Source organism: Bubalus bubalis, chromosome 14 (assembly GCF_019923935.1).
Source record: "Bubalus bubalis isolate 160015118507 breed Murrah chromosome 14, NDDB_SH_1, whole genome shotgun sequence".
NCBI classification, from domain to species: Eukaryota; Metazoa; Chordata; class Mammalia; order Artiodactyla; family Bovidae; genus Bubalus; species Bubalus bubalis.
The window spans coordinates 10,051,460-10,075,653 of record NC_059170.1 but is presented as its reverse complement, the minus strand read 5'-3'; the positions used below and the strand labels follow the sequence as shown (position 1 = coordinate 10,075,653).

Sequence of the window (24,194 nt, the reverse complement as noted above, 5' to 3'; positions counted from 1 at the left end):
AGCTCCTTAATGTTTCAGCAGCATTGGTGGGTGTGATGAGGTCTGAGTCCAAAGAAACAAAGGATGGAGATTTAAACTGTTTGACTATAAAATACTTAGTTTGCTTTCATCGCTGTCTCGCCCAGAACTCAACTGTTATTTCCACACTTCAGGTTCTGTCCCTGACAATACCTAAGTTCTGTGTATTCATTTTTATTACTCTGAACTATGAGAGCAGAGACAAAATACCAACTCAGACTAGCTTAGGCAGTTTATTGGGTCATAACCGAACTATGGCAAAGGTGTGGGAAGAACTGCTCTCAGGATAGAAGGGAATGAAGGGCTGGCTTCCAAAGTTTAGTCCCTTCCAAAGCCTCTCTTACCATCATTTCTCTGCTTTTCTAATTGAATTAAGTTTATTTTTCTCAAACAGTTGCCCTCCTCCCAGACTGGAACCATAGCTTCAGGAGTTTCCAGGCTCATCTCTCCTACCTTTACAAAAGGAGGGACTTCCCCTTAGTGTCCATTTAAATAAAGGATGACAACTGACCACATACACACACACACCCCTGATCTGTGACTGGCTGTCAAGCTTTCATGATCAACAGTCCCCATTAGATTCCTAAGTTGATGGTGCAAAGAAACAGGAGTCCTTCAGAAGAAACAGGGGGCCTGTTCTAAAAAGGCAGAAGCCATGTTAGATGTATGCACTGTAGATTCCACCTTATAGATGATTTCTATTTTCTTCCCTTTATGGGTGTTTTCTCTCTTCTTACTGAGACTTCAAGAGCGTCATACCACTCCAGATGTCGAATGCCACCTTCCCTATTACTTTCTTGGTGCATTTCAGAGACTTCCTGTGAAATGAAAAAGTATAATGATTAGTCATTAAACGTTCAGGGCAAATTTGCCTTTGAGAGTTTTTCTTGGGATCAGGGAGAGAATGAAAGAAAAGCCTGGCATGATGCTGGGAAGAATAAATTGTTAGGGTAGGTCTGGGTGCGGCTTGCAGGAGCCGGGGAGTAATTGGGGAACACCTTGGCTATGAAAACAGTACAGCGGCCCTACCACTGACTTGTTGAATGACTGTGGGTGATTCCTCTCTCTCCTTTGGGCTTCATACTCTTTAAGTATAAAGAATTTGTTCATGATGGTGCCTACAGACCAGCCAGCCCTACTTCTTTATGAGAATGTGAGATAGCTCTTGGGGCTATTAGAAATGATGTAACAGCTACCATTTCTCCCTGTGAATAATCCCTGGGGAAGGGCCCAAGGTCCCTCCCAGGATGAGGGTGGATATTTCCTGGTAGAACTAAGAAAATTTAAGTCTTATCCTTTGTGAAACCGTAGACCCACCCTTGGCACCTGGCCAAGCTGAAGCTGCATAAAACTAGGCTTAGCTTCAGCTCTCAGTCATACACCTTCTTGACAACATGAAGACCAGAAGCTTCTTGGTCCAGGTGGTGGTGCTTCTCGTCCTTGGGACGCTGGTGGCAGAGGCAGCTATCGTAAGAGGTGAGTGGACAAGAGGCCTGGGTGAAGCTGGCTTGGGCTGAGGAGAGGTTGTTAGGGGCAGCCTGGGTCTTGACAAGGGGCAGCATGCAGAGCTGGAGCCCACTCTTTAGCCTGGACAGCAGGCTAAAGTTTTGAGTGTATCCAGAGAAGTAGGAAGTTGCCCACTAGACTCCATGTACATTCTGCCCCAGGACTGAGAAATCAGGGCTGTTTGTGGAAGGAGTGTTGTAACATGACCTTGGTCTCAAGCATTGATACTTGGACAGAACATGCAATGAAGTTGAGGAGCCCCAGGAATCTGGGCCCTGGGTGGTGTCTCTTCCCTGCCTGTTTGCTCCATCAAAGCACCTGAGTCATCAGTCCTGTAAGGGGAGGTTAAGAACTAACAGGGCCTCAGAAATCATGGAGTCTGAAGACCTCTGTTTTCCAAAGCAGGACACTGAGACCTAGAGCAGGGTGAGGAATTGTCAGGGCAATCTCCAGAGCCAGGATGCAGCTCAGGTCTCCTGGCATGTGTTTCAAAGCTCCTTGTCCTTCCTCCAAGTTTCCTCAAAGATGAAAATGTGTCCTCATCTCCTGAAAGTCACTCCTCCCTGGCATATCCTCATGAGGGCCCCAGGACCCAGAATGGAGGGTGAGGGGAAGAAATGGACACCCAAAGGAAACCTGGTCCTATGGACCTTTTCTCCAAAGCCTAGGGAACAGCCATCCAAGAGTGCAGACCCCAGCCAGCCCTGGTGAGCCTTCTCTATCTCAGTGTCCCTCAGCTTAAGGGACACTGCAGTGAGCAGTGGCTGGACCTAGAGGAAAGACTAGATAGTTGAAACAGGCATGCTGGTCTAAATATTAGTAATAGTAGGGATATTTCTTTCAACAGGTCATCCAAAAGGTCAAGGCACTAAGGAAAGAAATGTTTTAGTCAACGAAAAGAGTCCAATCAATGGTCAACATCCTGTCAAAAGACCAAATCCAGTGAAAGGTCAAGACCCAGTCAAAGGTCAAGATCCAGTCAAAGGACAAGATCCAGTGAAAGGTCAAGATCCAGTCAAAGGTCAAGATCCAGTCAAAGGACAAGATCCAGTCAAAGGTCAAGATCCAATCAAAGGACAAGATCCAGTCAAAGGTCAAGATCCAGTGAAAGGACAAGATCCAGTCAAAGGACAAGATCCAGTCAAAGGTCAAGATCCAGTGAAAGGACAAGATCCAGTGAAAGGTCAAGACCCAGTCAAAGGTCAAGATCCAGTCAAAGGACAAGATCCAGTGAAAGGTCAAGATCCAGTCAAAGGTCAAGATCCAATCAAAGGACAAGATCCAGTCAAAGGACAAGATCCAGTCAAAGGACAAGACCGAATCGGAGATCCACTCCTCACTAAGCGTGGCTCCTGCCCCAGGGTTCTGATCCGGTGCGCCATGATGAACCCCCCTAACCGGTGTCTGAGAGACGCTCAGTGCCCAGGGGCCAAGAAGTGCTGTGAAGGCTCTTGTGGGAAGACCTGTATGGATCCCCGGTGAGGTGAGAAATGGGTGGAGGGAAAGGAGGCCCATGAAGGGGCAGAGAGGCCGACTGGTGGAGGGCAATCCTAGGCTAGTGGGGAGAGGACACGGGAGGTGATGGAGAGACCGAGGGGTCTCAGGGGCTACAACTGGGGTCCTAAGAAGGATGGCATGTGGACTTGGCCCTGCCTCCCACTGCCTCTGAGTCTTTCACCTGCTGACTCACGTTTCTGATTCTCTTTTCTTCTACCAGGTAGAGCCTGTGCTTGTGCACCTGTGAAGTCCCCAGCGATGCAGGCCCCGGTGCCTGTAGCACGACCCTCTCCCACACTGCCCCTTCTTCCTCTCATCCGGGAGGCCCAAGCTTGAGCATGGACTGCCTCCCTCATGGACTTTCCAATAAAAGGCTGATTTCAACTCCATTTGTTTCTGGCTCCTGTGACTTCTGGGCTCCTGAGAGCTCTGGGGAGATGGTTGTGGGTTTGGGACTTCCTGTCCCCAGTGGAGAGTGGAGCAGGACCCATGGCAGATGTTCTTGGGGTGTGAAGGAGAGCAGGGGCAGGAATAAGAGGCCTATTCCTAGGGTTCACTGTAGAAATCCAAAAGTCAACCCAAGAACCGCAGCCTCCATTCACCAGGAAATGGAAACCTAGACATTTGGCCTCTGGCCTCTGGCCTCTGGCCTCGGACCAGGGAAATAAATCCCCAAACCTTCCCATTGACCTCCACTTCTGACCTGGCTATGATCAACCCTGCCAGTGTGACCAACCAACCCTCCTGGCTAAACCTCTGACTCCCTCCTTCCCTTCCTCTAATGTTTCCCATGAATCTGTATCTTCTGAGAAGACAGAAAGACAGATGCCAGGAAATCCCTGCTCATGAAACATTTCATCTGTTCATGCCTGAGATGACCTCCAGTAACACATAATTCCTTTGGGCGAAGCAATATCCTCTCCCAGCTTTCTATTTCAAGATGTGAATGAGGAGGCAAGACATATCTATCCTTCCGCATCATTGCTGAATAAAGTTCTCTGGGGACATACAAGTTGGGGTAGAATAGACTGGAGAAAGCAATGGCACCCCACTCCAATACTCTTGCCTGGAAAATCCATGGACGGAGGAGCCTGGTAGGCTGCAGTCCATGGGGTCGCTAAGAATCGGACATGACTGAGCGACTTCACTTTTTACTTTCTTGCACTGGAGAAGGAAATGGCAACCCACTCCAGTGTTCATGCCTGGAGAATCCCAGGGATGGGGAAGCCTGGTGGGCTGCCGTCTATGGGGTCGCACAGAGTCGTACACAACTGAAGCGACTTAGCAGCAGCAGCAGCAGCAGACTGGAGGAGTGAAGACAGCAGGAGGGTGTATGTTGGGTAACGTTGGATGACCTCATGGCTCTGCTGTTGGCTCACCTGCCCCACTGCCCTTGTGCAATGGAGTTCTCCAGGAAGAAGTGGGAGGAGACTTGGGGTGCAGTGGGCACCCCACTTGGGAGTCAGGAGATCTGAGTTCTAGCTCTAGGCTCCTCCCAACTTGCTAGATGACTGCAGATAAATCTCTTTCTTTCTCTGAGCCTCAGTTTTGTCTATTCAGTTTGAGGGGAGTTGAATGAAATTATTCTGGAAGTATAGTAATGAATGTCAGTTCAGCCCTGATATTCTGGTTCTGAAGCATCTCTTCTTTGTGTGTGTGTGTTGGGCTCTGCTAGAGGGGAGGTGGGGAGCAGAGGCTTTGTTGGGGGTGAGAGAACAGAGAGCCCAGTGTCCCTTAGCCACCTCCCCAGGAGCCAGGGTTCCCCTCTGATTCTCCAGGGGATGGACTGGACCAGGCATCTTGGAGCACAGACAAGAGCAGTGCCTAAACCCTTGGCCTGAGAAACATATAATAAACCTCTGGTGGTAAGAATGGTTTCTGTCTTAGTGTTTTGTCTCTTCCAGATCCTGCACTAAACATGTCATAAGTATTGTCTTATTTCTCATTAGAACTCCCTCAGATGGGTATATACACCTCTTTAATTTTGTTAAAAGATTGAAACCATGGGACTTCCCTGGCAATCCAATGGGTCAGACTCTGCGCTTCCAGTGCAGAGGGTGTGGCTTTGATCCTCGATCAGGGAACTGAGGTCCTGCAAGGCACACGGCACAGCCAAAAAACAAGATTGAAGTCATGAAAGCGTCATTAATCACCCAAAGACACAGAGCTAGTAAATGATGATAAGTCCTAGTTTTTCAAAATTTTTATTGAAGTATAACTGATTTACAATGTTGTGTTCATTTCTTTTGTGCAGCAAAGAGATTCAGTTATCCATATCCACACAGACTCTTTTTCATATGCTTTTCCATTACGATTTATCACAGGATATTGCAAATAGTGCCCTGTGCTATACAGGAGGGCCTTGTTGTTTATTCATTCTATATATTATAGTTTGCACCTACTAATCCCAAACCCCCAATCCATCCCTCCCCGCCCCCACCCCCTTGTAACCCTAAGTCTGTTCTCTATGTCTGTGAGTCTGTTTCTGTTTCACAGAGAAGGTCATTTTGGTCATATTTTAGATTCCACCTGTAAGTGAAATCATACAGTATTTGTCTTTCTCTTTCTGACTCTCTTCATTTAATGTGATAATCTCTAGGTTCACCCATGTTGCTACAGATGGCATTATTTCATTCTTTTTTATGGCTCAATAGTACTCCACTGTGTATATATCACACCTTCTTTATCCATCCATTTGTTTCTGCTTTTGTTCATCTGTTGATGGTCACTTAGGTTGTTTCCATGTATTGGCTATTTGAATAGGCTGTATGAACATAGTGAAGTGAAGTGATGTGAAGTCGCTCAGTCGTGTCCGACTCTTTGCAACCCTGTGGACTGTAGCCTACCAGGCTCCTCTGTCTATGGGATTCTCCAGGCAAGGATACTGGAGTGGGTTGCCATTTCCTTCTCCAGGGATTTTCCCGACCCAGGGATCGAACCTGGGTCTCCCGCATTGCAGGCAGACGCTTTACTGTCTAAGCCACTAGGGAAGCCCCAATATGAACATAGGGGCACAACTAAATCCTATTTTATTTTTAAGTTTTTGGCTGCACCACACAGCTTACGGGATCTCAGTTCCCCACCCAGGGATTGAACCCAGGCCCAGCCCATGGCAGTGAAAGCACCAAGTCCTAACTGGATCCCCAGGGAACTCCCACGAATCCTATTTTTATTATTCAGAAGATGGAAAAAAAATTCCCAATACTAATATCAACACAATTAAACCACTCAACAAATAAACTTAATGAGAGAAGGCAGAATTTTAAAAAAGAAATGTAAACAAGTATTCATGTAGCAAACAAAAAAGTCTTGCATAAATAATTAACATGCTCCAGAATGTGAAGGTTCTGTATGGCGAAGACAGAAATATTTACCCCTTTGATTTTATCTCTTTCCTCTGTTTTATTGAGATAAAATTGACATATAACATTGTATAAGTTTAAGGTGTATAACCTGGTGATTTGCTATATATATATACACTGCAAAATATTTAGCACAATAAGAATAGTTCATAAATCTTTCTCAGGTAATGGCTATTTTATTGTTGTTGTTGTTATGGTGAGAACATTAAAGCTCTACTTTCATAGTAACTTTCAAGGATGCAATAGTTTTGCCCCTGCACAGCCTCCCTTGGTGATTTTGGCACCAGATTAACAAAACAATCCAAGGAAGCGGTGGTTGTTATTGTTATTCAGTCGTTCAGTCACTCAGTCACGTCTGACTCTTTGTAACCCCATGGACTGCAGCACGCCAGGCTTCCTTGTCCTTAACCATTTCCCAGAGTTTGCTCAAACTCATGTCCATAGAGTCAGTGATGCCATCCAACCATCTCATCCTCTGTCACCCCCTTCTCCTCCTGCCTACAGTCTTTCCCAGCATCAGGGTATTTCCAGTGAGTCACTTCTTCACGTCAGGTGGCCAAAGTATTGGAGCTTCAGCTTCAGCATTGACTTTAGGACTGACTGGTTTGATCTCCTTGCTGTCCAAGTAACTCTCGAGAATCATCTTTTAGGATTTTAAATAGCTCAAAGGATGATGATGCAAGGGGTTAGGGACAATAAAATGTCTGTAGAGGGGACTTACCTGGTGGTTCAGTTGGGTCCACCTGCCAATGAAAAGGACATGGGTTTGATCCCTGGTCTGGGATCTAGGAACCCACATACAGTGGGGCAAATAGGCCCACAAGCAGCAGCTACTGAACCCGTGTGCTCTGGAGCCCATGCTCTGCAACATGAGAAGCCACCACAAAGAGAAGCCTGCACATCGCAACCAGAGAGCAGCCCCCTTTCACTGCAACTAGAGAAAAGCCTATGCACAGCAGTGAAGACTCATTGCAGCCAAAAATAGATAAATACATAAAATTATATAAAAAAGAAAAGTCTGTGAGTAGATGTACTTTCCCTTTTTGTTTTATATCAGTTGTACAAGGAGAAATTCAGGAAGAAATGCTTTTACCAATTTCACTCAGCAAATCAGGGCCACCAAGACCTGACTCCCGTCTCCTAGACCAATGTTCATTCCACCTAACTTTGGAACTTGCTGATTTGATCAAATTCTTGTAAATGTAAATTTCTTGGATTCCGACTGATGCCTGAACATTTGTCTTCTGACACCTGGAGCCCACTGGCATTAAAACATTTTAATCATTTATAGTGTCAAGGGGGAGTTATTCACTCAAAGAAATAAGGGATTCACAGCATGATAAGGGGCCCATTTGGGGAGACATGACTCTGGACCAGGTATCGATCGGTTCCATGTCCCCATTTGGACCAGGTTCTGCTCACTTGGGAGCCTGTACCTGGGCAGAGAAGAGAGTCTTTTCATCCCTAGTCAGACATTCAGCCTCATATTCCTTCCAGGTACCTGCTATTCCCTGTCCTTGTTGGATTCAGAAGCAGGCAGTACTGTGCCCAATCCACTTAGGCTCAGAGAAGTTCCACACACTCTCTGAACCTCACTGACACCATCTGTAAAAGAGAAGAGAGCAGGTGGAGGTTTTCAAGCTCTTTGCACAAAAATTCCAAATAACCTAGAACCTATACAGGCATATCTGACATGTGAATAACTGCAAGCAGGAAGTCAGGAGGAGGGTCAGAAAGTGGGTTTATGACTTCCAGGCACTGTTAAGGTCACACAGACACACACACACAGACACACACACAAAACTCTTTGAGCTATGCACAGTTGCTTGAGAAGAACAAACATCAAATGTTCAGTGCCAGTGGGAGGACTCATTCTTGCTCCCTACTTCCACCTGCTGGATCTAGCATCCAGCAGCCTAGAGCGCCCATCAGAGGCTGGGAGCCTTCTGCCCGTCTCTGAGGTTTCATGGTCACCCCTGAGGCAGAACAACAGCATCAGTCAAAGGTTACAGAAAACTCTGAAGTGCTTCTGACGCCCTATCCAGCGCAGGATCAGGGACGCTCTCTTCCCACTGGGTGTGCATGTCATCCTTCTCGGGGTGCCAGTCCGAGGCGTCAAAAACACGCACCAGTATTTATCAGCTCTTGGTAACTTCCCTGATCGCACAGCCTTGCATCTAGTTAGAACAGACAATACACTTTGAGATGATCATGAACCACTTCTTCACTTAAACATAAAAAACCTGAGGTTCAGAGAGGAAGAGGAAAGGCTTTCCAAAGTCACAGAGTGCGCTCCAGCTGGGTCCACAACCAAGACGTAGAACTAACTTCTTGATTGTGTTGTCAGTACTGCATCATTTGTGTCGTGCAGGTTAGTCCCTAAGATGAGATCAATATTCTTGAGTGATGGAATAGCACATGGAAATACGTTGATGGAAACGTATAGAAATGGAGAAGATGGTGCAGATGGAAGCAATTTGGCTGAAATGATCCTCTACAAATCTGTCGAACCAGCTATTCTCAATGTTAAGGCAATTATCCTCAATGGGGTCTTTGGCTCCCCCTTATTCTTCCTTTTCAGTGATCTCGGATCCTTGTCTTTTCTACTTTCACAATATTTAGAACAACAGCTCTGGTAGACTCTTTCAGCCTCTTTCACTGTTTAAGGGACTGATGGAGCCCTTGGCGACAATCTCTCCAGCTTCCTCCTTTTACAGTTGATAGAACTAAAACCCAGAGGAGGGAAAGAATTGCCCAGAGTTGTTAGTGAATCAAATATATTGTAGTAAAATGCAATGGAAGCAATGTTGTTTGAACTGGCGTTTCATGATCAATGAGATGGTGCATCTTTCAAATTAATTCAGGTATTAGTAACGCTTTCTCCCCCTCCAGGAGCTGCCTTTTCATGTCCTTGTTCCCTTTTCTATTGAGCTGTTCTGATTAGCTTAATTGCCTTGTCACAGCTCCTCCTTTTACATTTATTTTATTTATTTTAAATGGAAATATAGTTGACATATAACACTGTAAATTTAAGGTGTGCCACATATTAACTTGATACATATATATTGAAGTATGATTGCTATTGTATCGATAATTAGTGCCTCCATCATGTTACATAATTATCTTTTTTTTAGTGGATGGAATAAGTTCTAGTCTCAGCAAGTTTAAAGATCATAATACAATATTATTGTACATATTCAGTCTACTGCGGATTAGATCTTTAGGACTTATTTCCTACTCTTTACAAATTTGTACCCTTAAATAATCTATCTCTTATACCTCCCCATACCTTAGAACTACCGTTTTTCTCTCTGTTTATATGAGCATGCCTTTTTCAGATTTCATATATAAGTCATATCATACAATACTGCTCTTTGTCTGACTTACCTCACTTAGCTTAATGTGTTCAAGGTCCATCCATGTTGTTGTAAATGGCAAGCTTTCCTCCTTTTTCACGGCTGAATAATATTCCATTATATATATGTGTGTCTACATATGTCATGTTGTCTTAGCCATTCATCTGTTATGGGCACTTAGGTTGTTGCCATACCTTGGCTATTGTGACAAACGGTGCAATAAACGTAACCATGCACATACTGTTTGTCTGTCTCGGACTGATTTCACCTGGCCTGGTGTCCTCAGGATCCATCCCCTTGTCACAAATGGCAAGCTTTTCTTAATTTTTTATGGCTGAATAACATTTATATATATGAATAATGGAATGAAATATTGGAAAAAATCAAGAATTTAACATAAAGACCTAAAAAAGGACAGAGTAAGCCAAAGGACAACTAAAAGGAAAATAATAATAAAGATAAAACCATAAAATTTCTAAAATCAGGAATAGGAAAACAGTAGGAGATCTAATCAATAAATAAAAGTCCTATTTAAAAATTACAAGATAGTGAGACCACGAGCTATTTAATTAGTTGGTTTAAAAAAAAAAAAGGAAAGAAGCAGAACTAAATATAATAAAACCTATTGGTGGAAATCACCATGGAATGAGAAAAAGTGATCCTGAGATATTTTGCAGATCAGCTTCTTTTCTTGCCCCTTTTGGCTGCTGTCCTGGCCCCGAGGTCCTGAGGATGAGAAGGCTGGGTGAGGGATGAGTTGGCTGAATAATATTTCAGCATTACCAAGTGGGACTGAAAACAAAGCTCATGAGATTTAGAGTACAGGTTTTTAAGTAGCTGATTTGCCAAACCAATCAGAAAGGATTTTTCCTAAACTTGAATTGCATCTCAGAGAAGATAGGCCTGGCAGAACTGGAGGAGAGCAGTAAAGATGCACAGAGGAAAAGCATAATGTCTTGGCATTGCCTTCCCTATACAACTTTGAATAGACAAGGGCCATGACTGTGGCCTGAGAAGGGTTTGGTGACACTCAGGAATGAGGGTTTGGGTCATGCCACCAGGTAAGCCACTGAGAGTAGCTCTGATGGTAGCTGAGGACAAGGAGACTAGAACGGGGTGATGAGGAGGGGTGATGACGATGGTGAGCAGCTGTAGCAGGGGCTGGGGCTGTAGTTTGCCCCACAGACCCCTACCCTCTATGGTTTCCTACAGGAAGAGAGCCCACCAGAGCTGTTCCCCAGTGTGAATGGAGATGTGGATCCCCAGAGCAGAAGGAGGGGTGCAGCTCAGAGTTCCTTCAAGAAGCAGCTCGCCACCCAACTGCAAGGAGTGTGTTAGCTGATCACAGACAGCGAGTGCTTCTCAGACAGCTGGTACTTGAGCTGAGATCACACTATACCTGGGGAAGCCCCTGGCCAGGAACAGAGTAAGGCTGTCGTTCAAGGCTCTTTCCTTTTCTGCCTAATGGAGGACCCCCTTTTATGGAAAATCCTTGCTCCAGAGCTTCCCCAGGGGGCTGGCAGGGATGCGATCGGGTCAGCAAGGTGATGCTCCTGGTACCTAGTCCTGCATCCTCTCCTTCCCTTTCACTGATGTTACTTTGCCATGAAACTTGCACTGCTAACTCTGACTCAGCTTCTGCTCCCTTGAGAATGCAATCTGCAAAGCGTGGCTCATGGAATTATGAGGATTCAGGCTCAGGGCACTGTAAGAATGAGCGTCCAGGCGGCGTGATCACAGCCAACCACAGCTCAACAACTGTATGATGTGAACACCTTTACTCTGGTCCTGGACACTCACCGCAGCCACCAGTGGTCCCTGACTGGGTGCTGCTGTGGATGAAAATATTACATTGCCCTGCAGAAGGCTGCCCTTTGGTCCTTGCTGCTTAGGGTCACTCAGTGGAGATCTAAGTGTCAGGCAGGAGCATCAGATTTGCCAGGCATCTTAGTGCAGCCCTTGGTATCAGGGTGAAACAAAGTGACTCATTGATTTGTTCAGTGTCTGCAGCAGGGGTCCAGAATGTCCATCAGGACTCAAGTATGGGGACTTCCCTGGTGTTCCAGGGGCTAATCCTCCCTGCTCGCAATGCAGGGGACCCGGGTTCAATCCCTGCTCAAGGAACTAGATCCCACATTCTGCAACTAAGAGCTCGAATGCTGCAGCTAAAGTTCCCGCATGCCACAACTAAGGATCCTGCAATGACAGAAGAACCCACAGCCAAATAAATTAAAAAATTTTAAAAAAGACTCAAGTATGAACTTGAAAGGGAGGTACCAAAATACAGTGGGCAGTCAACAAACATCAGATACCCTCTGCATACTCCCTGTGAAACTCCAGAGACTCTTCACATTGGTGGTTACAAAGGGGACATCACAAATGTTGCCACCTCGGAAACAGAAGCCACACCCCCTGGTCACCATGGCAACGTCCCTGGAAAGCACCTTCTCTTATGGGACTCCTCTTCTGCCAGTTTCTCTCTTAGCAGTAGTTTCTTTCACAAGGTCAATTTTAATGGATCTGAATAGTTTCTCTACCCATTTTATTTTACTTATTTGGTTGCTCTGGGTGTTAGTTTCAGCACTTGGGATCTTTAGCTGCAGCATGAGGAATCTAGTTCCCTGACCAGGGATTGAACCCAGGCCCTCTGCATAGGAAGCGTGGAGTTCTTAGCCACTGGACCATCAGGGAAGTCCCTCTAACCAGGGAATCAGTGAAGTTGCTTAGTCGTGTCTGACTCTTTGCAATCCCATGGACTGTAGCCTACGAGGCTCCTCCATCCATGGAATTTTCCAGGCAAGAATATTGGAGTGGGTTGCCATTTCCTTCTCCAGGGGATCTTCCCCACCCAGGCATCGAACCCAGGTCTCCCACATTGCAGGCAGACGCTTTACCATCTGAGCCACGAGGGAAGCCCTCAGTTCAATTCAGTTCACTTCAGTCCCTCAGTCGTGTCCGACTCTTTGTGACCCCATGAATCACAGCACACCAGGCCTCCCTGTCCATCACCAACTCCCAGAGTTCACTCAGACTCATGTCTATCGAGTCAGTGATGTCATCCAACCATCTCATCCTCTGTCGTCCCCTTCTCCTCCTGACCCCAATCCCTCCCAGCATCCGAGTCTTTTCCGATGAGTCAACTCTTCGCATGAGGTGGCCAAAGTACTGGAGTTTCAGCTTCAGCATCATTCCCTCCAAAGAAATCCCAAGGCTGATCTCCTTCAGAATGGACTGGTTGGATCTCCTTGTAGTCCAAGGGACTCTCAAGAGTCTTCTCCAACACACAGTTCAAAAGCATCAATTCTTCGGCGCTCAGCTTTCTTCACAGTCCAACTCTCACATCCATACATGGCCACTGGAAAAACCATAGTCTTGACTAGACGGACCTTTGCTGGCAAAGTAATGTCTCTGCTTTTCAATATGCTATCTAGGTTGGTCATAACTTTCCTTCCAAGGAGTGTCTTTTAATTTCATGGCTGCAATCACCATCTGCAGTGATTTTGGAGCCCCCAAAAATAAAGTCTGACACTGTTTCCACTGTTTCCCCATCTATTTCCCATGAAGTGATGGGACCAGATGCTATGATCTTCGTTTTCTGAATGTTGAGCTTTAAGCCAATTTTTTCACTCTCCTCTTTCACTTTCATCAAGAGGCTTTTGAGTTCCTCTTCACTTTCTGCCATAAGGGTGGTGTCATCTGCATATCTGAGGTTATTGATATTTCTCCTGGCAATCTTGATTCCAGCTTGTGCTTCTTCCAGCCCAGCATTTCTCATGATGCACTCTGCGCCCTAAATCCCTCTAAAGTGGGATTTTAATCCCAAATTATCTTCCAGTTTTCCGACACTAGATGGCGCTTGGTCTTCCCTAGTCTGCAACTGAGTGTTTTTAGACACTAAAATAGTAATTCTTCAATACTTGTCCCAGGGTTGTTTACTCCTGAATCACAGTAGGGTGCCCCCTCCCCCACTGCCTCTGGGCATAATGATGTCACATCTTGTCCAGCCAACACTGCCAAAGCCTTGGGCATCCCTTCTGCTTCTCTGCCTGGACGTGAGATGCTGCAGCCATTGGCTGCTGGGAGAAATCCTCACTTCTTCCTTTCTCTGTGTCTGCTTCTAACAGTCACTAGTCCTCACACCCATGACAGTGTTTGTGCATGGATTCTTAAAACCAGCACTCTTGCACACGTGGTGGCTGCAAAGAAGGCAAGGGGGAGCCGGTGTCTGGACTTTGCAGCTGCTATAGGGGATGAGCCTCAACCTCCCACTCCCAAGACTGACCTGGTGGGACACTCCCTCCTTCCATGTATGTTTTAGGAGTCCAGACGTGAAAGTTGTCTAAAGCACCTCATTCCTGCTGTGAGCACTGGAGCAGCTCTGCATCCTCCTCTCCGATTCTGTGTTCTGGTCTCAGCTTCTGACCTACAGTTTAACCACCTGTCATAAAGAAGGGGATTGGGACTTCCTTGATGGTGCAGAAGAGAAGAATCCGCCTGCCAATGCAAGGCACATGGACTCGATCCTAGTCTGAGAAGATTCCATGTCCTCTGAGCAGCTGAGCCTGTACACCAAAACTAGAGAGTAGCCACTGCTCCCTGCAACTAGAGAAAGCCTGCGGGCAGCAAGGAAGACCCAGTACAGCCAAATATAAATAAATAAAGCAATGTGCACATGTTAAAAAAAAAAAGGATTTTAAAGAAAGGAAGGAAATTGGATGGAGCAGGATGGCTCCAATATTCTCTAAACCACCTACTGCCTCATCAAGCCTTTTCCACTCTGCCTGTCATGGTGAGGAGAGAACAAGGATAATGGGAAAGGTGAGAACTTCTGTGGCTGTCAGTTCAGTTCAGTTGCTCAATCGTGTCCGACTCTTTGTGACCCCATGGACTGCAACACGCCAGGCTTCCCTGTCCATCACCAACTCCCGGAGTTTGCTCAAACTCATGTCCATTGCGTTGGTGATGCCATCCAACCATCTCATCCTCTGTCGTCCCCTTATCCTCCCACCTTCGATCTTTCCCAGCATCAGGGTCTTTTCAAATGAGTCAGCTCTTCGCATTAGGTGGCCAAAGTATTGGAGTTTCAGCTTCAACATCAGTCTTCCAATGAGCACTCAGGACTGATCTCCTTTAGGACGGACTGGTTGGATCTCCTTGAAGTCCAAGGGACTCTCAAGAGTCTTCTCCAACACCACAGTTCAAAAGCATTAATTCTTCGGCACTCAGCTTTCTCTATAGTCCAACTCTCACATCCATACATGACGACTGGAAAAAGCACAGCCTTGACGAGACGAACCTTTTTTTGGCAAATTAATGTCTCTGCTTTTTAATATGCTCTCTAGGTTGGTAATAGCTTTCCTTCCAACGAGTAAGTGTCTTTCAATTTCATGGCTGCAGTCACCATCTGCAGTGATTTTGGAGCCCAAAAAATAAAGTTAGCCACTGTTTCCACTGTTTCCCCATCTATTTGGCATGAAGTGATGGGACCAGATGCCATGATCTTAGTTTTCTGAATGCATGATGTTAGTGAAGTCAATAGGAGATGCTCGCTGAGGTTCCCAGAATGTGCAGTGCAGCAGGAAATATATGGTTAATTGGGACCAGCTCAAGTGCTACCGCACGCCGGCCAGAGACACAATGTTCCCTAGCTGAGGAACTTTTTGCTGAGACGAAGCTCTGATGTCATACCTGCACGCTCTGTGCGCACCCCGGGGTCACTGATAATTCTTGGACATTCTTTGGCCACTTCTTAGGCTCTCCTTGTCCAGAACCTCCTTAGATGAGGAGACTCTGTTCTAGCCAGCCATGGGGATCTGCCCTCGGGTGTCCAGTGTGACAGGGGTCATGCACAGACACCACAAGATTCTCAGCTTGTCCCAGATGCTCAGAGTCACAACATTCTGTTGAATTGGAGTTGGAGATTAGCCAGACAAACACTTTCATTTCAAAAAGTAGAAAACTGACATCTAGGGGCATCATCAAAGTTCACACAGGGAGTCATGGGCGGACCCGGGGCTAGGAGCCACCTGTCCTGATATTATCTTTTTTCTCTTTCCATGGGATGTTTTTTTCATTACTGTATTTTATCACTGCTTTTATTTTAATAGCATTGCCTAATAACTGTTCCCATTTTATATAGGATGTTGACTAAAGTAGGAGGACGAGTAACCTTTCAAAGAAAGACTTTATGATCTATTCATCTGATCTGAACCGGATTTCAAGTTCATGGCAGGAATTCCAGAGTAACAGAATTTCTCAACCCAAAGTGTAGAATCAGGGACTTCCCTTATGGTCCAGTGGTTAAGACTCTGCTTTCACTGCAGGGGGCATGGGTTCTATCCCTCACTGGGGAACTAAGATCCCACGTGCCCATCTGGCACAGCCAAAAAAACAAAAACAAAACCCAAACAGCAATAACAAAAGGAACATAACAGAAACAAAAATCCCAAAGTATAGAATCAAAGATAATAATCAAAGAATTGGGCAGGAGTTGAGAAGTCAACTATGAACTGAGACTCTGCAATTTGCCGAGTCAGCCATTATCATGAGTGTCCTGCATCATTTTGGCGCCCTCTCAAAGATGTCTCTGCTTTTCTCTCACCAATTTACAGGCATAGACCTTTGCTTAGATTCTTGGAGTGTTTCTCCACCAAGATGGGTCCTAAGGGACCAAGTCACCCATTTTATAATAACTGAGACAGAGACCAATGGTAGATGGAATTTGTGCCAAATCAACAGTGGGAAACCAGTCTCATGGGGAAAAAAAAAGAATCGTGTTGACTTTCATTTGTATTTCTTTAATTATAGGCACAGTTATGTATATGGATATGCTACTTGCATGGACACAATAAACCTGTGTCCATGTTTCTATTAGGTGATCTGTTTTCTTTACTGTATTGTAAAATGTCTTTCTATACATTATAGAATATATATTCCTATTGTATGTATTTACTCACATTTTCAGAATTTCTATTTTTTTTTCCTAGTGTAGGATTGATCTTGCCCTACAAAAGTTTTTCATTTGCTTGTGGTTAACTGTATCAGTTGGCTTTCTGAAATCATTCCCACATCTGTACTGTACAAAACTTTTAATTTCTTGGCTGTGGCGTCTTTTAATTTCACAATCTGCAGTGATTTTGGAGCCCCCCAAAATAAAGTTAGCCACTGTTTACGGTGTTTCCCCATCTATTTGCCATGAAGTGATGGGACTGGATGCCATGATTTTAGTTTTCTGAATGTTGAGTTTTAAGCCAATTTTTTCACTCTCCTCTTTCCCTTTCATCAGGCTTTCAGAGGCTCATCACTTTCAGAGGCTCTTTAGTTCTTCTTCCCTTTCTGCCATAAGGGTGGTGTCATTTGCACATCTGAGGTTATTGATATTTCTCCTGGCAATCTTGATTCCAGCTTGTGCTTTATCCAGCCCAGAGTTTCTCATGATATACTCTGCATATAAGATAAATAAGCAGGGTGACAATATACAGCCTTGAAGTACTCCTTTCCTTATTTGGAACCAGTCTGTTGTTCCATGTCCATTTCTAACTGTTGCTTCCTGACCTGCATACAGGTTTCTCAAGACGCAGGTCAGGTGGTCTGGTATTCCCATCTCTTTCAGAATTTTCCACAGTTTATTGTGATCCACACAGGCAAAGGCTTTGGCATAGTCAATAAAACAGAAATAGATGTTTTTCTGGAATTCTCTTGCTTTTTCGATGATCCAGCAGATGTTGGCAATTTGATCTTTGGTTCCTCTGTCTTTTCTAAAACTAGCTTGAACATCTCAAATTTCACAGTTCACGTATTGCTGAAGCCTGGCTTGGAGAATTTTGAGTGTTGTTTTACTAGTGTGTGAGATGAGTGCAATTGTGAAGCAGCCGTGAAGAGAGACCCCACATCCAAGGTAAGAGAAACCCCAGTAAGATGGTAGGCGCTGAGAGAGGGCATCAGAGGGCAGACACACCGAAACCATAATCACAGAACACTAACCAATCTAATCACATGGACCAGAGCCTTGTCTAACTCAATGAAACTAAGCCATGAAGTGTAGGGCCTTACAAGACAGACGGGTCTTGGTGGAGAGTTCTGACAGAATGTGGTCCACTGGAGAAGGCAATGGCAAACCACTTCAGTATTCTTGCCTTGAGAACCCCATGAACAGTATGAAAAGGCAGAAAGATAGGACACTGAAAGATGAACTCCCCAGGCTGGTAGGTGCCCAATATGCTACTGGAGATCAGTGGAGAAATAACTCCAAAAAGAATGAAGAGATGGAGCCAAAGCAAAAAGAACACCCAGTTGTGGATGTGACTGGTGATGGAAGCAAGGTCGGATGCTGTTAAGAGCAATATTGCATAGGAACCTGGAATGTTAGGTCCATGAATCAAGGCAAATTGGAAGTTGTCAAACAGGAGGTGGCAAGAGTGAACATCTACATTTTAGGAATCAGAGAACTAAAATGGACTGGAATGGGGGAATTTAACTCAGATGACCATTATATTACTACTGTGGGCAAGAATCCCTTAGAAGAAATGGAGTAGCCATCATAGTCAACAAAAGAGTCTGAAATGCAGTACTTGGATGCAATCTCAAAAAATGACAGAATGATCTCTGTTCGTTTCCAAGGCAAACCATTCAATATCACAGTAATCCAAGTCTATGCCCCGACCAGTAATGCTGAAGAAATTGAAGAAGTAGGGAAAACCACTAGACTGTTCAGGTATGACCTAAATCAAATCCCTTACGATTATACAGTGGAAGTGAGAAATAGATTTAAGGGACTAGATCTGATAGACAGAGTGCCTGAAGAACTATGGACGGAGGTTCATGACATTGTACAGGAGACAGGGATCATGACCATCCCCAAGAAAAAGAAATGCAAAAAGTAAAATGGCTGTCTGAGGATGGCTTTCATATAGCTGTGAAAAGAAGAGAAGTGAAAAGCAAAGGAGAAAAGGAAAGATATACCCATCTGAATGCAGAGTTCCAAAGAATAGCAAGGAGAGATAAGAAAGCCTTCCTCAGAGATCAGTGCAAAGAAATAGAGGAAAACAACAAAATGGGAAAGACTAGAGGTCTCTTCAAGAACATTAGAGATACCAAGGGAACATTTCATGCAAAGATGGGCTCAATAAAGGACAGAAATGGTATGGACCTAACAGAAGCAGAAGATATTAAGAAGAGGTGGCAAGAATACACAGAAGAACTATACAAAAAAGATCTTCATGACCGAGATAACCACAATGGTGTGATCACTCACCTAGAGCCAGACATCCTGGAATGTGAAGTCAAGTGGGCCTTAGGAAGCATCACTATGAACAAAGCTAGTGGAGGTGATGGAATTCCAGTTGAGTTATTTCAAATCCTAAAAGATGATGCTGTAAAAGTGCTGCATTCAATACGCCAGCAAATTTGGAAAACTCAGCAGTGGCCACAGGACTGGAAAAGGTCAGTTTTCCTTCTAATCCCAAAGAAAAGCAATGCCAAAGAATGCTCAAACTACCAATGCAAGATAGTATCCATAAATCTGCATATTAAGGAACTTCCCTGTGGTCCAGTGGTTAAGAGTCTGCCTGCTGACGCAGGGATACTGATTCAGTCCTTGGTCAGGGAGGATTCCACGTGCCACTGGGCACCTAAACCCCTGGCCACAACTACTGAAGCCTGCATGTCTTAGAGCCTGTGAGCCGCAACAAGAGAAGCCATCACAATGAGAAGCCCACACACTGCAGCTAGAGAGTAACCCCCGTTTGCTGCAACTAGAGAAAGCCCAGGCACAGCCAAAATAAATAAATTTTAAAATAGGAGAGTTGGTTTGTTTTTTTTTTTAAGAGAAAAGCTCCATTTTATTTTGCTAATAGCTTATTATTGTGCTTTGTCTTTGTACCTGTGTGTGTTTCAAAGGTTAATTTGTTCAAAGGAAACTCTTCAAATGTACCCCTTTTTGGAATCTGTAGGGAGGGTTGGGTTTACATTGTCCTGCATACATGGTGAGAAGGGGAGAGAGTTTGTCAGACCGGATAAGTGCCCTGGGAAAGACCACTTCCTCCTATTTGCCTCCAAATCCACTGCATAAAGCAAGAATGATTACGGGCCGGGCCAGCCCAGATACTCCCTGAAGGCGAGGGAGCACTTGTGGACTCTCAGAGGTTATGCCTCAGAGGTTATTACAGTTCCTTTTTCAAGGATGAGAAGACTTGATACTTCCTGGTCAAACGCAGGTGCTTTTGACCTTGGACCCTGGGAACTACAGCTCCCCCTGCTGGCCGCTGCCTGCCAGAGTTGATAACAAGACATCCAGCCTCCTCGTTCACCCACACTCTTTGCTTCCATTATGAAGATGAGCAGCTTCTCTGCGCTCCCCGTGATCTTCCTCCTGCTCTGCTTCCACACGGCACAGCCGGGACCCCGCAAGGGTGCGTGGAGGGCGCGGCGGTCCTCGGTGTGGTGGGGGTGGGGGCAAGCTTTCTCCAAGAAGCCGGTGGGACACGCTGGCGCAGGTGCCCAGGGGCCCCCACCTCACCTTGTGGCATTTTTCCCCAGCCGTCCAGAAACCTGGATATTGCCCAGAATTTTTTCTTTCCTGCCCTTTCGTCCTTTTACCTATGTGCCGACGCGATAGAGGGTGCAAGGGGACCAAGAAGTGTTGTTTCTACAACTGTAGGCGTCAGTGTATGGATCCCTGGGTATCGTTGGAGTGAGGTGAGAAGCCCTACATCTGCCCCCCGCCCCCGCCCCCTCCACTTTGCCCCTGGAACGTTCCAGAAGAACCAGGTCTCCCAGAGGGAGTGGAGGACTGTCAGTGCCCTTAGATTTCATGGAGATAAGAGCTTTTAAATTGAGATCTGATCTGGGACTTTAGCGGTTCAGTGGTTGCGACACAGGGTTTCCATTGTAGGGGGGCCCTGGTTGGGTCGCTGACTTGGGAAGTAAGGTCCGGTCTGTCTGCCCCAAAACTCGCCTCAAAGACAGTGAAGAGAGAGGCCCTTCAAACCTTCTTCAGAAAAAGCACCATTTGTGGCTTGGACATTGTTTGGTGAAATGACAAGGAGGTTAGGATGAGATTATCTCTAAGCTGTCTGAACTGTTACTGAATTTTTATCATAACTGTTTTCCAGGGCCTTTTTTTTTTAATGTTTGTTTATTTGGCTGCACTGGGTCTTAGTTGCAGCACGCAGGATCTGTGATCTTCCTTGAAGCTTGTGGGATCCAGTTCCCTGACCAGGGATGGAACCCCGGCCCCTCGCATTGGGAGTGCAGTCTTGGCCACTCGACCACCAGGGAAGCCCCTGGCCATTATTTTTTCTAATCGCTCATAATAAGGAAGCACTTTCCTCTTTACATTTAAACAGTGAGGTAAGGGGTTCTGAGATAATAATTCTTCAGCATGGCTCGCCTAGAATTCCCGAACCCTGATTCCTTGGAAGTGCATCTCAGCATCCTTGGGAGGAGTATGCAGGGTGCAGACCATAGTGGTCGTGGGATCCAGTCCGTGTTCCCCTCAGGGTCCGCATCATCCCATGTCTCTGTTTCTCTCTCTGCTCTCCCCAGGTAGAAACCTCTCTTTACAGGTTTCTTGAGAAGGCTTGAGAAGACGTGGGGGAGTCCAGGCTCAGACTTGGATGACTGATCTCCAGTGCTTCCCTGCTTGCCTCATTCCACAAGACTTCTTTTTATCAAGAGTTGAATGCTTCTCGATATGAAAATGCCACAAAGAAATAAAGTGTTCTCTATTTAAAACTACAGGAAAGTCTATGACTACTGACTCTCTTCCCTGCCCCCCTTCTCTGTCTTCAACCTTTTGTGGGGGATCCTTGGGTGACTGTATAAAAGGATGGGATTACTGTTTCACGTTTACTCTTGACAAGTGCCTGCTCTTCTGTTTTTCTGATACGTTTTTTAATTAATGCCTCCTGACACTCAGACTCTCTGTTCCTTAAATTCCCAGGGCATTTTTGAGTCAGAGTTTCTGTGTTTGGATGCTATGAAAGATGTACATTTTTATCCAGAGGTGGAGGGGCAAGTCTCTTCGCTACACTGTCTCTGGTACGCGCTGGTCGCCTTTCCACTTGTGGGAGTTGTATGATGTAGGACTAGACTTGGGACTTCAGGGTTGGAAATGGAGTGGAACGTGGCCTTAGTTTTAAGCTACTTTAGTAAGGGTCTAAAATCTAGGCCTTCATAAATTTAGAAAAGGAAATTCTGCTTAACAACCTTGAATCTTAATTTAAGGGGTCTAAGACCCTAACCTACCTAATAATGAAGTGTTATTTAGCCATGCATTTCCTCTCTTTCTGCTTTGTGATTCTTTCCTGATTTGGGATCACATAGGGATTTCAGTTCTTAGAGAATGGTCTTCAAAAAATGTGTTTTTCTTTTCTACCTTCATGAACTGTAAAAATTCCCTTGATAAATAGACAAATATCAATTTTCAAATTTATGAAAATTTGAAATATATATATATAGTATAGTCTTAATTATCCATCTAGTTATAACCTTTAATCACAACAATAACTTTCTGTTCTCTCACAGACAGAAAACCAGAAGGCAGGTGATTTAAGCGCTAATGTACAAAGTACTTCAGTAAACACTAATGTCACCAAGAGCATAGGAACATTCTATTAAACATGTTAATTGATGCTCAATCTACAATATATAAATATACTTAAAAATATATTTTATTGGTGACTAATGTTTTGTGTTCTCTGTCTTACTAAGAAATTGTCCAGGTAGCCAAGGATGATGTACTAGTTAAAGAATAGGAGAGAGAAAAAGAGGAAATGCATGGTAAATTGCTGAAAATAAATGGTAGACATTTTTTAAAAGTATATTTTTCTTTGACATGTACCTCTTAAATTTCTGAAGAACTGCTTATTTCCTAGAATGTTTTAAGTTGATATTTATTGCTTCATCATAATTTATATCATGGCAAGTGACACATTTTTTGGTACATGATGAATATTGTCATTTAAATAAAATGAGCACCTCACTCTTTTTCATGGTTTCTAAGAGGGTGTAATTTAACCGCCCTCTTCATTTGAGAGTAATGACTATGAGAAAAAAAAATTTCTTTCTTTTTCTAATATTCTTCTGCCTCCTCGCTTCCTTTCCCTTCATTGCTTGATCAATTCAAACCGAAAACAAACAGGTGAGTGACTGAGCTTAAGGTCCCCTGGACGGCAGATGTCAGGGTAAGATTAGACCACCAGGGGTTTCCCAGGGGAAAAGGCTTGTCAGGGGTAAATGGGTGACAAGGGGGTGAGGGCAGCCATCAGACCAGGTGCAGGGTTGACTCCTAGCGAAGGAGGGAAAGACGGAGGGTTGAAGAGGAAGGGTCTCAGAAGACAGTGAAATAGTAAAGAAGTGCTGGCCTGGCTGAAGGGGAGGGTTTGAATCACAGTCATCTACTGCGGGTATATCAGAATGGGCAGGGGTGGAGGGCTGCCTGGCTAGCTGGGGGGTGGGGGAGTGTCTCTTTCTTTCTTAGAGCAGAGGTTCAACCCAGTCCTTCCACTGGGCATCCCCGGAAAGGGAACCCTGACAAACAGACCAAGTTCTCGTGAGGGCATCATCTGGGAGTGTGCCTGGACCACCTGAAAGGATCCCTGCATAGACAGCGCTGTCTGCCACATCCTGTGAGTGTCTCGCCTGCTTCCTCCCTCCTCTCTCTCCTCTCATTCTCTTCGTCTCCTTTGTCCTCTTGCTCGTCATCTTCTTTCCCCTCCGTAGCCTTCTTTTCATTTCTGGTTCGTTTTATTACTGTCTTGCTGTCTGGCTCTCCTTTCCCGTCTTGCTCGTCCTTCCCTCAGTTCTCATCCAGTGTTCTCATGTGTGTGCTTTACTTTCTCCTCTCTCCTTCTGTCCTGCTTTGTTCTGTGTGCCTGTTATCTTTCTCTGGGCCAGAAACACCTGTGTGGGAGCCCGGCGCGTTCCCTCAGGAGTCAGCTCCGTGTCACAGCCCTTGTCAGGCTGTCCTTAGCGCTCGCCTCTTGCCCGCCTCTGGGCCATGTCTGCTCCCCCGCCGCCTTCCTTCCGGTTTCTGGGGAATCCTTTCATCTTCCTGGGAAGCTGGTCTCTGAGCCCTTTAATTCACCTCCCTCCTTTGTCTAAGTTGTATCTCTTGAGGAAGAGAAAGCAGAAGACTCTCCCCTGCCCCAAACTCCCTATTGGGGCTGGAGCTTCCAGCCAGCCCCTGCCCCTGCCCCCCTGACGGGTGCCAGGATGGCCAGCAGTGTTCAGAGAAGAAGCAATGCTGTCCTCGTATTGGTTGCATGAAAGGCAGGAATCCTCCAGCTCTTCTGAACCCATGAGAGGGGCAAAGATCGAGACAGAGGGCAGGGGGTCTTGGGATGCTGGTGTTCAGTTCAGCTGCTCAGTCATGTCTGACGCTTTGCAATCCCATGGACTGCAGCACGCCAGGCTTCCCTCTCATCACCAACTCTCGGAGCCTACTCAAACTCAT

The 24,194-nt window shown here is 45.4% G+C and overlaps 2 protein-coding genes across 2 annotated transcripts; both read left to right on the top strand.

The window, feature by feature from the left end:
* The first annotated feature begins 1,343 nt into the window (after positions 1-1,343).
* On the top strand, positions 1,344-3,410 carry LOC112578695 (sodium/potassium ATPase inhibitor SPAI-2). Its single transcript, XM_025263403.3, has 3 exons — positions 1,344-1,494; positions 2,372-3,007; positions 3,242-3,410. The coding sequence occupies exons 1-2, from the start codon at positions 1,413-1,415 to the stop codon at positions 3,004-3,006; spliced, it is 717 nt and encodes a 238-aa protein (XP_025119188.2). The 5' UTR covers positions 1,344-1,412; the 3' UTR covers position 3,007; positions 3,242-3,410.
* A 16,445-nt stretch (positions 3,411-19,855) lies between these two features.
* On the top strand, positions 19,856-21,476 carry LOC102412360 (WAP four-disulfide core domain protein 15A). The gene is made up of 3 exons (XM_044927468.2): positions 19,856-20,148; positions 20,276-20,434; positions 21,284-21,476. Exons 1-2 carry the CDS (start codon positions 20,067-20,069, stop codon positions 20,431-20,433), a joined length of 240 nt encoding a protein of 79 aa, XP_044783403.1. The 5' UTR covers positions 19,856-20,066; the 3' UTR covers position 20,434; positions 21,284-21,476.
* Positions 21,477-24,194: the final 2,718 nt, after the last annotated feature.